General features: G+C 35.7%; 3 protein-coding genes across 5 annotated transcripts; 1 reads left to right on the top strand and 2 right to left on the bottom strand.

Moving 5' to 3' along the window:
* Nucleotides 1-246: 246 nt before the first annotated feature.
* LOC115759611 lies at nucleotides 247-1922 on the top strand. Its single transcript, XM_030700590.1, has 4 exons — nucleotides 247-330; nucleotides 447-713; nucleotides 774-1101; nucleotides 1163-1922. Exons 2-4 carry the CDS (start codon nucleotides 487-489, stop codon nucleotides 1838-1840), a joined length of 1233 nt encoding a protein of 410 aa, XP_030556450.1. The 5' UTR covers nucleotides 247-330; nucleotides 447-486; the 3' UTR covers nucleotides 1841-1922.
* A 23-nt stretch (nucleotides 1923-1945) lies between these two features.
* Nucleotides 1946-4882, bottom strand: LOC115759618 (leukocyte surface antigen CD53). Of its 3 annotated transcripts, none has more exons than XM_030700603.1 (6): nucleotides 4629-4882; nucleotides 4196-4361; nucleotides 2967-3155; nucleotides 2705-2890; nucleotides 2332-2532; nucleotides 1946-2272 (listed from the first exon to the last, which is right to left on the bottom strand). In XM_030700603.1, exons 2-6 carry the CDS (start codon nucleotides 4259-4261, stop codon nucleotides 2054-2056), a joined length of 861 nt encoding a protein of 286 aa, XP_030556463.1. In that variant the 5' UTR covers nucleotides 4262-4361; nucleotides 4629-4882; the 3' UTR covers nucleotides 1946-2053. The 3 variants fall into 3 exon arrangements, with proteins under 3 accessions (XP_030556463.1, XP_030556478.1, XP_030556471.1); XM_030700618.1 differs by having other exon boundaries at nucleotides 4691-4882; XM_030700611.1 differs by having other exon boundaries at nucleotides 4770-4882.
* Nucleotides 4883-6623: 1741 nt separating this feature from the next.
* LOC115760559 (transcription factor Ken) lies at nucleotides 6624-13554 on the bottom strand. The gene is made up of 3 exons (XM_030701968.1): nucleotides 12714-13554; nucleotides 8750-8919; nucleotides 6624-8688 (listed from the first exon to the last, which is right to left on the bottom strand). The coding sequence occupies exons 1-3, from the start codon at nucleotides 12720-12722 to the stop codon at nucleotides 7182-7184; spliced, it is 1686 nt and encodes a 561-aa protein (XP_030557828.1). The 5' UTR covers nucleotides 12723-13554; the 3' UTR covers nucleotides 6624-7181.
* Between the last annotated feature and the right edge of the window lie 944 nt (nucleotides 13555-14498).

Raw genomic sequence — 14498 nt, 5'->3', positions numbered from 1 at the left:
GTCAATCGTGCTGCCACTGGGCTATCGGCAACTTTTAATTGCTTATATTATATAAAGTACACCATAAATTTAAGTTCCGCCGGTGGAAATGGAACCTGGTAAAAAATTATATGAACTAGACACTACACCCGACTTATTTGGACGTTTTTTTATATTGAAGGACTAAACGAAGAATTTCCCGATAAATTTCCCAGTTATTCGATGGCTTTCACCTCATGATTTGATAGTATCGAAAATCGAAAAGCAACATATATCGCCAAGTATCCCTGCCGTGATATCAGATGTTTTGTTATTTCAACATTAATATACATAAGTAAATAGAGAAACCAGGTACGTTGTTAAAGGTGGTTTATACATAAATATTTAGTTTATTCTAGTAAACTTATATGTATATGCATTCAACTAACAGTGTATAATATTTATATATTTTTCATTCAATTACATAGCTCTAGTCAAGGCGACCTTCTCACGTGGTTAGCTAATGAAATGCTCAAGACTTTTCTAAATAATAAAGCGAGTATGCTTAAATCGAGTGTAATCTGCATTCATGCCCATCGGAGATGCTTGTCATACTTCTCGAGTGCATTCAACAATTTAGCAAATCAAGGTCCACAAAATGTTCCCAGCCAAAGAATCAACAATTTGGATTTAGATGTCTTTGTCAACCAGGACCATAAGCAAATGGATTTATTGGACAAACTAATAAAACTCAGGTAAACTTAAGGTTAACTAAAGAATAAATGAACGTGCCAGTCAACTTTGTTTATGTTTAGAAAACAGAAGGATTGCAGCGCTGTGCCGCTTCTGCCGAATATATTGGCAAAACAACTAGTCGACTTTTCCGGCCCACAAGATGCAGTCAACGTTCTGCGGAGCCCCTTGCAGTATGGCATATTCATTGACCAGTTCACAGGATGCCATTTAATGGACCAATTGCTACACGCTGGAAACACTAGGGAAGCGGCACAAATTGCCGCTCTACTTGTGGAACGAGACTTATGCAACAACGAGCTGGTCGCTGTGCTTTCCCTGAAATCTTTTTACACCTTTTTAAAAGGCTACCAACCAAGTCCACAAGCAAAGGTTGAGGCGCCGGAAGTGGTATGTTTTAAAATACGTATATAATCAATATTTTAAAAAATGTATAATTTGTTCACTTAAGGAAAAAGTTCGTGTTAAATTTCTGCGCAACTTCGGTGAGAATACAAATGCGAAATCAGAAGAAAAACAACTCGGCGAAGCCCTGATTAAATTGGGTTCCAGTGCGAGTCTAGAAAGGACACTTGGACAAAATGTATCCTTGCTTGGCTTTGTGCTGAGTGAGCGCTATGCTGAAGCAGAAGAGTCTGTTAAACAGGACAGTGAGATTTTATATAAGGACGTATTGGAGGTGTGCCGTAAAATAGTTGACGCCTTGGAGGCGCCAAGTAGTCCTGACTTTAAGAATCTGCTGGACGAAGCTCTTAAAAAATGTACAAAGTCTGATGCATTTGATGAGCTTTTAGATGACCGCGTTAAACAATGTGCCGCCAGCTTTGAGCCACAGCTCATGTCGGAATACGCGAAAAGTTACCAAGAGTGGGACGCAAGGTTCCAACGCGCTGTGGAGGAACAGACGAAAGTCCAGGATACAATTACTCGTGTTGAGAACATTCAAAATACGTTGGAAACTTTAAAATCGATGCGGCAAAGCCTTTGGTTTTTTGAGAACAAAGAGGATATTGACATACAAATCTACAAGAAAAAGGTCTATTATCCCAAGCGCTGGTTCGGCAAGAAAAAGAAGCCCAAGGCAGTGGATGCATTCTACGTACCGCCAAACGTTTCTCGGGGTTACTAATTGCAGCCATTACAGCCCAGTTTTTTAGATGTAATTAAAGTACTGGCGAAATAAACAAAGCTTAAATGTTTGCTCTTTTTCGAACGGTAAATTTTTTAAATTACCATAACGTAACATTGAGGGTCACAGTTATATTCATTCCATCTCAGGTTACAACATTTTTATAACTTTTTGAGTTTTCATAAATTTTAGATATTAAAAACTAATCGTCTGTCATTTATGCATGGCCGGAGGCAGAGCAGTTTTTAAAACGCGCTGTCCTGGTGCTGAAGGCGACAGATTGATCGGAGATGGTAAATCATGCCTCTTGTCCTGGATAGTCAGAGGTAAGAACTGCTGCTGTTTCTTTTTTCGATTCATATTCATTGGATGGGTATTGTCGTTCTTCCCGAACAGTATGGTTAGATGGACCGCGCAGAAGATACCCAAGCTCTATAAGTACAAATATAAAATGTAATGCGCTAATAAATATATTCGCGAATTGTGATTACCTGAAGTATGGCAATGATTGCAGCTCCGAATGCAGTTATCAACAGGCGACTCTTGATTTGTTCCGACACCACGGCCAAACAGCCGCGCTTGTAGTGAGTATCACAAGCCGATTCGTAGGCGTGTTCAGGCCGGGAGCAACAGGACCAGGGCAAGGAGAGTCGTCGATAGTCGAGCGGCCCATCGACGCCGCAGCATTGCAACTAGAACCATAAGGCATGTTGATTTTAGTATGATCTGATATGATAAAAGTATGCTTGTAAAACAAGGACGGGAGACGGGAGCGCCCGACTAGGGATGCCCTGCATACATGTTACCGCAGCACGGGGCTAAATGCCAGATAAATCTTACTGGGGTTCCAAAGCCAGGGCTTACCTGAGATTGCATGCGATTCCACAAATGCAAGTTGTCGACTTTAGTCCTTGAGAACTTGTCTAAAAACTCTACAAATGAATCGTCTATGAAAATCTCTACAGACGTCGGCAGATTTTCCCGCATTGCCAAGGACCAACCACAGATTATAAATTGAACACATATACACGCCACTAAAAGAGCTGCAAACTACAAGAAAAATTAGAAGCACGTATTTACATATCTACAAAATTTGGACAGCAATTAGCATTTCTGATTGGATTACCATTCCAAGCAGACAGCGCTTCCTCTGATTGGTAGCCTGACAGCCCATCCAGCACAATATGAACGTGACAGGTCCCAGGCACAGGAGGATTGCGGCTGGTGCCCACAGCTTGTTCTGGACAATGCCATAATAGACCGAGTGTCCCCATAAGAGAGATGTTCCCAGAAATATTTGAGCTGCTCCTGTTAGCTGGACCATTTAACATGCAAAAACAGAAAAAGACAAAATTATATAAATCTTCGAAAACTTCTTCTTGCATGAGAGCCTAAATGCCAAATCACAGTCAACTTGGAGGCAACAAATTCGACAATAAGGTATTTATTTATTTTGTTTTATTTTAGGAATCATCAAATCCTATTTTCTCTTACCATGAGGCTGAAGAAGTTTTTCTTTATTTACTTTTAATTGTGCTACTATATTCCATTTTCATTAAATAGGTTTTCAAGTGTAGGCCTTTGGAAAGGCATCTGTTTTTTTTTTTTTTTATGATAAGCTTCGGGATAACTTCTAATCGGAAATAGTTATTGCTTTGCCAAAGCTAAGGCAATGTTTATCTAAGAAACGGGAGGAGAGTCCGAGTCCTTGACTGGCTTAAAGTCGTGCAGTTATCCTCAGTTATCCTACAAACTTCAGTCCTTGACACATATGTACGTACATACGTACATACATACATATGTTCCTTAATATGCCTACATTTGTATGACATAGTAGATATGTGACATACAGAAGTATGTATCTATATGCATGTATATATATGTATATATGCATGTATTAAAATACATATATATTATGCGCTGATGTAAATTAGCTCAAGGTCAAATGCAGAAGCACCAATTTTTGCCAGTGTACGCATGTACATATAAATATACAATACACACTTATGTGTACACATAAACGTGTGTCTGTGTGTGTGTGTGTGTGTGTGTGTGTGTGCTGAGCTTTTTAATGCATATGAAGTTGTAAATAAATGATTAAATATGCGATGCTATAGAATTTTTATTATTTTTCAAATGTTTATTTACTTAGTACATATATATGTATATGTATGTATGTATGTATGCAATTGCAGCATTCGGGCTTACAACTTCGGACAACGGTCGTTGCATCACAAATACATATACACCTAAATACATTTATGCATGCATGTATGCATGTACATTCCCATGCATCCTTTGCATCAGGAGTAAATTGGTTTTTTGACAAACAATGAACAATTTAGTTTTACTTACCGCCAAGAGGAACACATAACTGTAAACTAAATATTTAAAACATTTGATCTTTTTGGGTAGAGCCATTATAATATGCTCCGCTTTGAGTATTCTATTTATATGCTTCAGATACTTTTTGAAAAGTCTTTTATCCTGTCGTTCAAGCAGTCACGAATCGAAGATACATCTATGCATGTGAGAGCAGATAAATATAAATTATCTATATGTATACATGTGCATCACATCCATCAATAACTCAATAACTGTGTATGCATGTATACATATGTGCATGTAATGCATGTATACACATGTGCATGTAATGCATGTATGAAAACATGTACTGCACACATGCAGATTCCAATAGATAGAGATGTGCACTGTATATTTTTTATTTAAATACATGCATGCATACATATTTATTTAAATACATATACATATGTACATATGCACATACAAGTGTATGCCAAAGTTCGACTCGAATTGGTCAGTTGAGGAATATTTTTGCTTGGCCTTTACTGAAAATCGCAACTGTCATTATTTAATTATTTTCGTTGTTGTTTCTAAATAATTCACAGAGCACATCAACATTTCGCACCGTTATTTCCGAACTTCACAGTTGTAAATTTTAACTAAAAATAACAGTAAGTTAACTCCGAGCAACCAAAATCGTCCATAGATAAAAACACGCAGTTTACGGTCTGACGCGTTGTTCCTTGTTTTGTTATACTTTTGCAGTTTAACAGTGAAAATATTATCTATAACCTTTGGCTCGGTTGCAATCGTTTGCGGCAACGGGTCGATGACAGCAGCTCGCGTTGGCGGCAAATTTGCTTTGACTTAAAAACTTGTTTCAAATTCACTTTTTCTAACATAATTCATTTCTTCTATTCTATTTAGCTGCGTTTTAGTGAAAATATCATTTAACACATATCTGCGTCTGCATTGCCATTTAATTAGCTCTCGTTAAATAAATCCTACTTAAACTTTAATCAACTTAGTCATAACAGAAACAAAAGACTACTTTGATTTATTTTTAAAAGAGTCTTCGGATTGCATAGAATTTGATATAATTAATATTTTTACCAAGTTTCAGTTGGAAAAACAAGTTATTGCCACGTTCAATCGTTCAATCCTTAAATTTTAACAAAAATCTAATAAGAATCCCAGTTAATGCGCCTTGTGTCAACATCTTATTACCCAATTTCCCATATGTAGATAAGATCTAGCATAGCTATGGTTTATAGTAAGATTATCTGTCAGATAAAGATTTCATAAGAGGTTTCAATTTCTCAATCGATTGATAAATTGGCGTGTCACGTTTACATGCGAATGTAACTCACACTTTTTATGGCCGGCGGCAACATCAAACGGATTCAAATTGTGCTCTAAATTGTATTATTTGCTCAAATTATATTAATATAAATATCTTATTGGAAAATTGGGGCATAGCAAAATACACTTTTCGACCAATTCTAAAGGAATATAGAGCTATGTGGTTGTTAAATGATATTGATAGGATTTTACTTATAGGCTCTGTCCAGTGTCCACATTTCTTACATTTTTTTTGCGAATGTCACATTTTTGAAAAATGTAGCCTGTACATTTTCTTATAAGAAAACGCATTTTTCAAAAATGTGTGTATTCGCCCCGAACAAATCGTATTTTATCGCAATGATTTATCGAAGTTCTTATCGATGTTATGAAAAATTCGAAAATATTACCCCAAAAAGCTAATCAAAGCTCATTTCTTGATTATGAAGTAAACATACTGAGACCTTCGTGCTCGCTGAGTTGGAAACCAATCGGAAATTAAAAAAAAGTTAAAAATTTTCCGCCATTTTTCAAAATCCAAAATAATTTTGAAGATTGATTGGACAGAACTTTAGACTTCGTCCCTTTTGATCCGAAGCGAAGTAGCGGAGTCCAATCAGCATCCAATCAGATAACATGCGTATACTAATACTTACTTATATACATATGTTCCTGTTGGGATTTTCTCGATTACGTCTTGCAGGTTGCATCAATTCGAGTTTTTAGCAGTATTAAAATTGTGCCTTCAATTGTTGGAGAGTTCAAATTTGTTTATTTGATTTATAGAGATCGGAAGGGGAGGAACGAAAAGTAGCCATAAACTGAAAGGTAAATTTGATCTTTGTTTGTTCTTTAAGTTGGATTCGATGTATAAACTCGATTTCGACATCGATTTTTATCGATTGCTTGAAAACGGAGCAAATTATCGATGATCGGAAGGAAACTCAACGTTACAAATTTCCACTCCAGTTCTTCGAGTTTCCTCGATCAAAACTTGATTTAACAAATTTGAATAGTAAGGTTTTCACGACGGGTTGGCCTACAAAAAGTCGGGAATAAAACTTAAAAAAGAAATGCTTTTGTTTTATTACAAACTTGTAAATGTTTTTCTGTACAATTTACATAGGCTTATTTATGATTTTAAAAAATTGAAACTACATATAAAATGTATGCAGGAGTGTTGTATAAAAAAATGTTAATCAAAAGTAAAATGTGAATCAAGTAGAAAATACAATACAAATTACAATACCTTCTGAATAAAAATATGCTTAGAACCTAAATGTTCCACACAAATGGACCAGCCGGCGGCTAAAAGAAGGCGACCGTTCGGTTTCGGTTTTAATTTCGGTTTCAATTTCAGTTTCGGATGTTAATTGCATCTAGTACATAGTCAAATCCGACTTAAATTAAAAGCCAATAGGCAGTGCTCGCACTTCTGACTGTCACACGGTTCTATCGCCGATGAAATGATTGAGTAAAAACAATTGAATGTGTGAATAAAGTTATGTGTTTTTAAATGTACATTTTACATATTATTATACAAGAGCTAAGCTTTTTTTTTTTTTATTTTTCTTTAGCTCTTGTTAATTGTTACTGTTACCGTAAGTTTATAATTATAAAATTCAGGTCTCTTTGCAATTACTTATTCGATTAGCGTTAACGGGCAGCCAGCCAATCGAACAGATCCTTTTTCAGATTATTCCCGAAGATTCTTGGTGAGCAGAAGGTTGTTGTGGTGCCCAGACAAATGGCGAACCAGCTCCTGCACGGACTCAAAGCACATCGAACAGAAACAGCAGCTGTATCGATTCTCTGTGTCCGTGCCATTTGTTGTGGTTATTACATTTCTATGAACGGAGCACAGGTGCTTAAGAAGGTGCGCCTTTTGCTTGAACATGGCCACGCAGAGGCGGCAGGCAAACGGCTTCTCGCCAGTGTGGACGCGGAGATGTGTCTTGAGGTTCCACGACATGCCAAACTGTTTGCCACAGTATTCGCATCGATACTCACGCACCGACGATGAGTGCGAATTGTTCGCGGAGATATTGGACACGGAAGTAGCACTGTTGTTGCGACCGTCTGGGTCCAGATTTAGGTTTATGTGCGATAAACTTGACAGTCGCGACTGCAAATTGGGCATTGAAGAAAGGGCTGCGTTCTGATTGGATTGCCATTGATATACAAACTGTTGCCCCAGATGCATCTGATGCAGCTCCGGGCTTTGTACTCGATTTCGCTGTGCCTCAAGCAGTTTCCTTTCCGGCGTCATAGTCTCCGTATTAAGTGTCCCATCCTCAAGTTGTGATAATATGTTCTTCTCCGAGGCCAATCCGGATATGGGTGATGTTGTCGACTTTACCAAACGCAATTCTTCTAATAGATTGTGCTGATACGTTGTGAAGGGTTGGTTATCGCTCTGCGTATTGTGAAAGCCGGGCCGACGTTTCCGATGGGGCGTCACAACGTAGTTCTCGGGCGAACTATTTATATCGGATCCATCAGAGAGCGGTTTCATAACATCTTTGTGTGCGTCAAAAAATAGTCCTTTTCGCTTTGTGCTTTCATGTGCGCTGATTGTATCGACATTATTTTGTTTTAACAGAAAATTTTTACTATCATTGCGTGCCGAATTGTCACCTTTCGTTCGAAGATCAAGTGATAAGTTTACAGGGTTTATTGTTGAGTTATTATTATTGTTATTGCTGCTGCTGCTGCTGCTGTTGGCAAGTCCACCCGCTGGAATGTCCGAAAGATTTACAATTTCATCAGTGTCTTTATCGCTCTTATTGTCCTTGTTGGCGCAGTCGTCATCATCGTTTTCCTTATGCGAACACTCGATCGTGCTCTCGCAGTTTTCAGCTGAGAACGAGGAAAAGTCTGCGGTATTTCTCGTCTCGTCCACACTCTCGACTTCATATTTAAAGGATTGGTCTAAAGTTTGCGAGGACGAGTACTGCTTCCGCGGTCTCTCACGTATGCTGGAGCATTTATTGCTCAGATAGGCAGAATCTGTTGTCTTCCAACTGTCCGACTTAATTTGCAGCAACAGCAACAAATCGTGCAGATAATTGACGTCCCGCGACGTTATACACGTTTGGCCGGAATACAAAAAATCCAAAAGGAATTTAAAATACGTGGCATTGACGTCCGGAAAATAGACGGTTGTCGTGCAATCACTCAGATGAGTATCCTCCAATAAATTCCTACAATTTCAAAACAAATTTGAGTCCAATTGACAAATCAATTGTTGATCCATTCGCTTACCTTATAAGTGGACTGGCAGCAGCGAGTACCAATTTGTGCGCATGTAGCTTCACCTTGTTTTCACACACGATAGTTAAGTCTGCTGGATGCTCCCCTCTGAAAGCTGCTCCGATTTCTTTGAGGATGCACTCACCATGCTTGCTGTATTGCAACATCAACATTCTTTGAAACTGTGAATAGCAATAAACATATATATATTATATATTATCTTGATCGCTTAACAATACATAATAAAAGAGTTTATAATGTAGACTTTATGTTCTTCTTGTGGAATCAATCGTTATATATTTATGTTAGCAATAGTAATAGATGTATGTATGTTTAGTTAGTAACTCTTCAAGTATTTAAATGATTCTAATTAACTCATTTTAAAGAAAATCTCTTACTGCCAATTTTTCAATTATTATCAACTCGGATTCAATGTGAAGCAAGTTCATTCGGAATATGCACAATTCAAAATGGGTAAAAACTATAAATATTTTTGGTCTGGGATAAAGAAATGACTCGATCAGCTTTAAAAGCTAGAGAGTTCTAATCTAAAACATCCTACATAGGCCTTTGCAGTATGTATATATCATTTTGTAGTATTAATAATATACAATACTCAAATAGATACACAAAGTTTGAGAAATTTACCTTTGAATATCTTTTACCTTTTACCCTTAATTAAATAAACGTTTACTGTGCAAAGTATATGCTCAAATATAATACGAAAGTAAAGTTACGAAAGTTATTCAAGAAGAAGAACCATTGCACCTTTTGGCGCCAGATACAGGGTATCTTCTGTAGGGCACTCCCGACCAGAACTCTCCGATAACATGGCATTAATACCAGACTCAAAGGCTTAACTCGAGGAATGCTCGGAATGAGCTTAATGCAAATGCATAAAAAGCTTTCAAAGCTTTCCCAATGCGTTTGTAATGGGAAATTTTGTCGGTGTCAAGTTTTGGGAAAGGGCATTGGATTTAAAAACCAACGAAATTGTTAAATCAAAAAGTGCATTTTCGTTTTAGCTTATACGAAGAGTACGTACGTATTCATATGAACAAATAAAAGGCCATGTGTCATTTTGTATTGTGCAAGAGCACGGTTTGTCAGCTTGTGAATTTAAAAGTTAACATTGTATGTATTTAAACACACAGACATTCAAACACACGGGCTTACACAGATTGACAGCGTGCATGTGTGTGTGTGTGTGTCTACACATGTGCATGTGTGGCTATCGAATTGTGTGTGCGTGTGTGTGTGTGAGTGTGAGTCTACAGGGCCACACATTGAAGCTAAAGTTCACAGATCTCTAAAACTTTAGAAAGAGATAGTCTTGCTTTTGCTGTGAATGGAGAAGAAACGTTCACTTTCAATAAAACTTGACTGACTGGCTTGCCCAAGCAAGAGAATGGTACGCTTCAACGTATTATATGTATATTTTTATGGGAGCTCGACATGGCGCTCGACAATAAAAACTAAACGGAACTGTGTTATTTTAAGCAAGCACTCAAAGTACATTTCTACTCGGACAGGAATTAACAATAAAACATAAAAAAATCTGCTTTAACAGGATTTCCCCTCAGCGTTTGAGTTCTTCAGATTATAAGAAAGAAAATCTAAAATCTAAATCTAAATCTTTAAACACACATGCACTGATCATACATACATCATTATACCTCATACATACATCATCATACCTCATACATACATCATCATACCTCATACATACATCATACATCAAGCAGTTTCAGCTTATTTAAGCCCAATCCAAGAGTACCAAAATAGTATATTGAATGCAAATAAAAGGAAAGTTTTGCAAATGAGAAAAGACAGTTTTGGTAAAAAATGGAGTAGAGGCCATATTTGTTAATTTGTTGGAGATCCCAGTTATCCAAATGAGCCAAAACCCCTTTCAGTCAATATAAAGAAACACGTCTAGATCACAGAAATAAAAGTATTGTTTGACAATGTTACTAACATACATACATACATATGTATCTGTCGAAAGTATATTTCGAAAATAGTAACAAATTTTGTTGCATTCGTTTTTTAAAAACACAGTTTTTATATTGTGACATATATGGATACTTTTGGGTATGAGTGTTTGAATGTACATAAACAACATACAATACACGAAGCTACCGTTTGTTTTTATGTAAAAAACCAACTTAAACGTACATGTGTACATATGTATGCACAAATATACTTTCAATGTACATTTCTATAAATGCATACTCATAAGCAAAAGGCGAAAACTGAAAAGCGAAAAACGCGCTTACAAACGACCAAAAACATCACCTTTCACAAAAAGCTTTTCCCTCGATGATGTTCTCTCTAAGCATATACATATGTATGTGTTTGTGTGTATTCATTCATTACTTTTTGTGCTTGTGTTAGATAAAGGCATGTAAAAAAGCTTTCGAATTACTCTAAATGAGTCTGAATACACATGCACATATACATGTATGTATATGAGTAAATGTATTCACGAAAGCTAAGCAATACATACGAAAATCGTGTCTGTGTATATAAAATACGATCACTCAGTTACGCTTGGCTTTCCGAATTTGTCGTCGTAGTTTCGATATAAATGCATATACAGTTTTGCAATCCGTTGTTTGAATTTGTATGCTCACACATACATATATATATATATATATATATGTACAAATATGTATGTTTATAAACGAAAGTTGATAATCCAGCTATTATAAAAAGTAAGGGAGTTTGAATTATATTTTAAATATTTATAAACATTTTAAGCATGTATTTGAACACATTGTCTGCCTTGTTGTATGTACATACATATGTATGTATGCGAACATGAGTAAGTACATCAAATTTATGAAGTGAGCGGATTTAACATGATCAAACTTGTTTTCGCTGAAGTTTGTCACGGACCAATACTAACGTAATGCAAAGTTTCTGCTCATTTTCCCCTTTCACGAAAGCTCTTTTGGTGAGCCAGCCAAAAAATCTCATACTCGCACACAACTACGCGTCGTCGTTGAGCGTGTTGTAAATGCCACACTCGTAAAAATGACCCAAATTTGAATTACATAATTATAACAATGAACAAGCTCATTTTTCCCCATCAACTTCAGTGGAAAAAGTGAAATGCTTCTTCTACATAACTTTCTGTATGATGAATATACATACAAACATTCATATGAAAATATTTACATTCAATTTATACGAATGCACTTTTTCTTAAGAGTCAAAACATGTACACACATACAATACATGTACATATATATTTGTGCGCTCGTACATACTACATAAAAACATACATATTTGTATATATTGACGAAGCTTATTAACATTTCTGCGCAATAATAAATGAAAGAGAAAGAGCGACAAGCGTAAGCGACGTGCACACAACACAAGTTTCTTACACGACAGACACACACTAATGGAAATATGTTTGTATATACATATATAGATTTATATATAAACAGCTATACGTATACATTTATACATGCGTCTGTATATGTGTGAATACATTCATATAAGCACGCTATGAAGGTCACTAAGCCTTTCTTGTCTCTTGCTTGGGTGAGCGTTGCGTTGCGTTGCGATCTTTTAGTGTTGTAGTTGTTTGTGCTGTCGTTAATCGTGACGATCGGACGGTATACAGAAAACTGGGCTCTGCTGCACATTTACATACATATCAGTTATATACATATACATACATGTATATGTTTTCATATAGACATGCATTAATATGTGTGTGTGTTCAAACTTTAAGTACGATTGTCTGCTTTTCTTCATAACTTGAAATTTGGCATTGTGTAAATGTGTTTATGCATATTAATGTACAAACATTTGCATTAATTGTCCATCTTATATTTTAATTAAACGTGCAGCTTACAAACATTTTATTTGTTGTTTATAAAACACTTTTACTGTCTCCATTTTGACATATACATACATATGTAGTAAAACATGATTTTCTAAATAAACTTTATCGTCTTACCTCTTTCATTAAATCTTGTAGCAATTACTCCCTTTCACAAATAGATGGAAAATCTTCTGTAGACTTTCTGAATATGTATGTATGTAAGGCATATACGTACATGCATACATGTAAATATAGTAGTTTTCTGCACATACATACATATATTTATGTATTCATACACATTCATACATACATGTATGCGACTCAGTAGAGCTTTCCACTTTCACAGTCTCTGGTTAAAGTTTGTGTATGCACACACAGACAAACATATACCTGAACGTGTATGTGTTGTGTGAATTACGCGTTCTATTCCTTTTGCATTGAACGACAGAATTAACACATGTAGAAATGTACAATGTATGTTTATAAATTGTATATATTTATTAATTGTAACTTTCAGTTTCAACATCTACACACGTTCATATATATAAGGCAACTGTTTCTGTTTTTGTTTATCATATTTGTTCGAGATTTTCAAACACAGTTTGATAGTAGCAGAGTAGATTTAATTTCTCTTTTGAATTGGATCTTGTTTTTAAGCAACGCACGTACAGTTCACAGCTTTATTAGCTTTTGCTAATGCCACAAACAACACATGCACATACTGATGGCAATCCATATGCATGTGTGTGTACCGCACACATACAAAAAGTTCACAACAACAACAGTAACTTTTAACTAGGTTGAAGTTTTGTTATATGTAATACATTATTGCGAAATAAAAAACTTGATTGGTAAAACTTTTTTCCGACTTTGCGAGCAAGAGATCGGGCTTTTGCCTCTCTCTCTCTCTTTCTCTCTCTCGTATAAAAGTAACACTGCGGCTCTCTTAAATCACGCGCACACCGACAACACGTCCGACCTACCAAAGCACTATTTGTGCACTAAAACTACAGCCAGTGGCAGCCGACAACAGCAGCTAGCGAGATCATACAGTCTTCGTGTGAACATGTTGGTCTTCGGACTTGTTCTTGCAGCCACTTCGTTTTATGATGTGTTATGCCTTTCCCAACAGCGGTTTTTTTCAACACTGCAACAAAAACTAACCTCTGTATGTATTTACACGCATACATACATACATATTTTCACATTATATACATCAATCATTTCTTTTAAATATACTAATGTGTATTTCTGATTAGACTTTATGACAATTCCAGGTAAACTCTCTTTTTTAAAAGAGATTAACCCTTTATATTAACATTTTATTTGTATGAATTCATATTTATATTCTTGATCAGCAGAAATAACCGTTTTGATTTTCCATTTTCACCTGTCTCGTTGTCATCAGTTGATTGACGTAGATAATTTGAGATTTAATTTAATTTTTGATCAAAGATGTACATATTTTAAATATTAATATAATCAAGTTATAAGTTGTAATCTATTTGTTTTAATTTAAATTAAATTATTTGTATACATTTTAGAAAATGTAAAAAATGTGATTGATCTAAGGTACAATCGGAGCTATACTTGATGTCCGTTGGTTTCGATAGCAAATCTTCAAAATGTAATTTATCAGATTGAAGGTCAAATATTAATAGAGAAATTGAACGAATTTTGAAAAATTGAATAAGAACCCGACAAACACATTTTATGATTGGGATTTTATAGCCAGCATGAAAAGGTTCACTAGAACAAGAAGATATGTAGATATAATTTTAACTAAAAGTTACAAGATTTTTTATGCTTTATTGTAATTACCTTTCCAAAAACATTTTAAAAGAGATATCCATTTGTTTTGGAGTTTTCTTTTTTGACAAGCATGTGAAACATTCCCAAAGAGTTCGATTTAAATGTACA

This window comes from Drosophila novamexicana, unplaced genomic scaffold, assembly GCF_003285875.2.
Source record: "Drosophila novamexicana strain 15010-1031.04,08,12 unplaced genomic scaffold, DnovRS2.1 tig00000008-arrow-pilon, whole genome shotgun sequence".
In the NCBI taxonomy this organism is placed as follows: Eukaryota; Metazoa; Arthropoda; class Insecta; order Diptera; family Drosophilidae; genus Drosophila; species Drosophila novamexicana.
Note: the sequence above shows the minus strand (reverse complement) of the source record. Positions and strands in the feature narration are given on the sequence as shown.

Coding starts and splice junctions, on each gene's coding strand:
- LOC115759611 (XM_030700590.1), top strand. CDS start 487: ATGCTCAAGACTTTTCTAAATAATAAAGCGAGTATGCTTAAATCGAGT. Junction 714..773: donor GACAAACTAATAAAACTCAG/GTAAACTTAAGG, acceptor GTTTATGTTTAG/AAAACAGAAGGATTGCAGCG. Junction 1,102..1,162: donor AGGTTGAGGCGCCGGAAGTG/GTATGTTTTAAA, acceptor TGTTCACTTAAG/GAAAAAGTTCGTGTTAAATT.
- LOC115759618 (XM_030700603.1), bottom strand. CDS start 4,261: ATGGCTCTACCCAAAAAGATCAAATGTTTTAAATATTTAGTTTACAGT. Junction 3,156..4,195: donor GTTATGTGTTCCTCTTGGCG/GTAAGTAAAACT, acceptor TAAATGGTCCAG/CTAACAGGAGCAGCTCAAAT. Junction 2,891..2,966: donor AGCGCTGTCTGCTTGGAATG/GTAATCCAATCA, acceptor TTTTTCTTGTAG/TTTGCAGCTCTTTTAGTGGC.
- LOC115760559 (XM_030701968.1), bottom strand. Junction 8,689..8,749: donor GCTGCCAGTCCACTTATAAG/GTAAGCGAATGG, acceptor TTGAAATTGTAG/GAATTTATTGGAGGATACTC.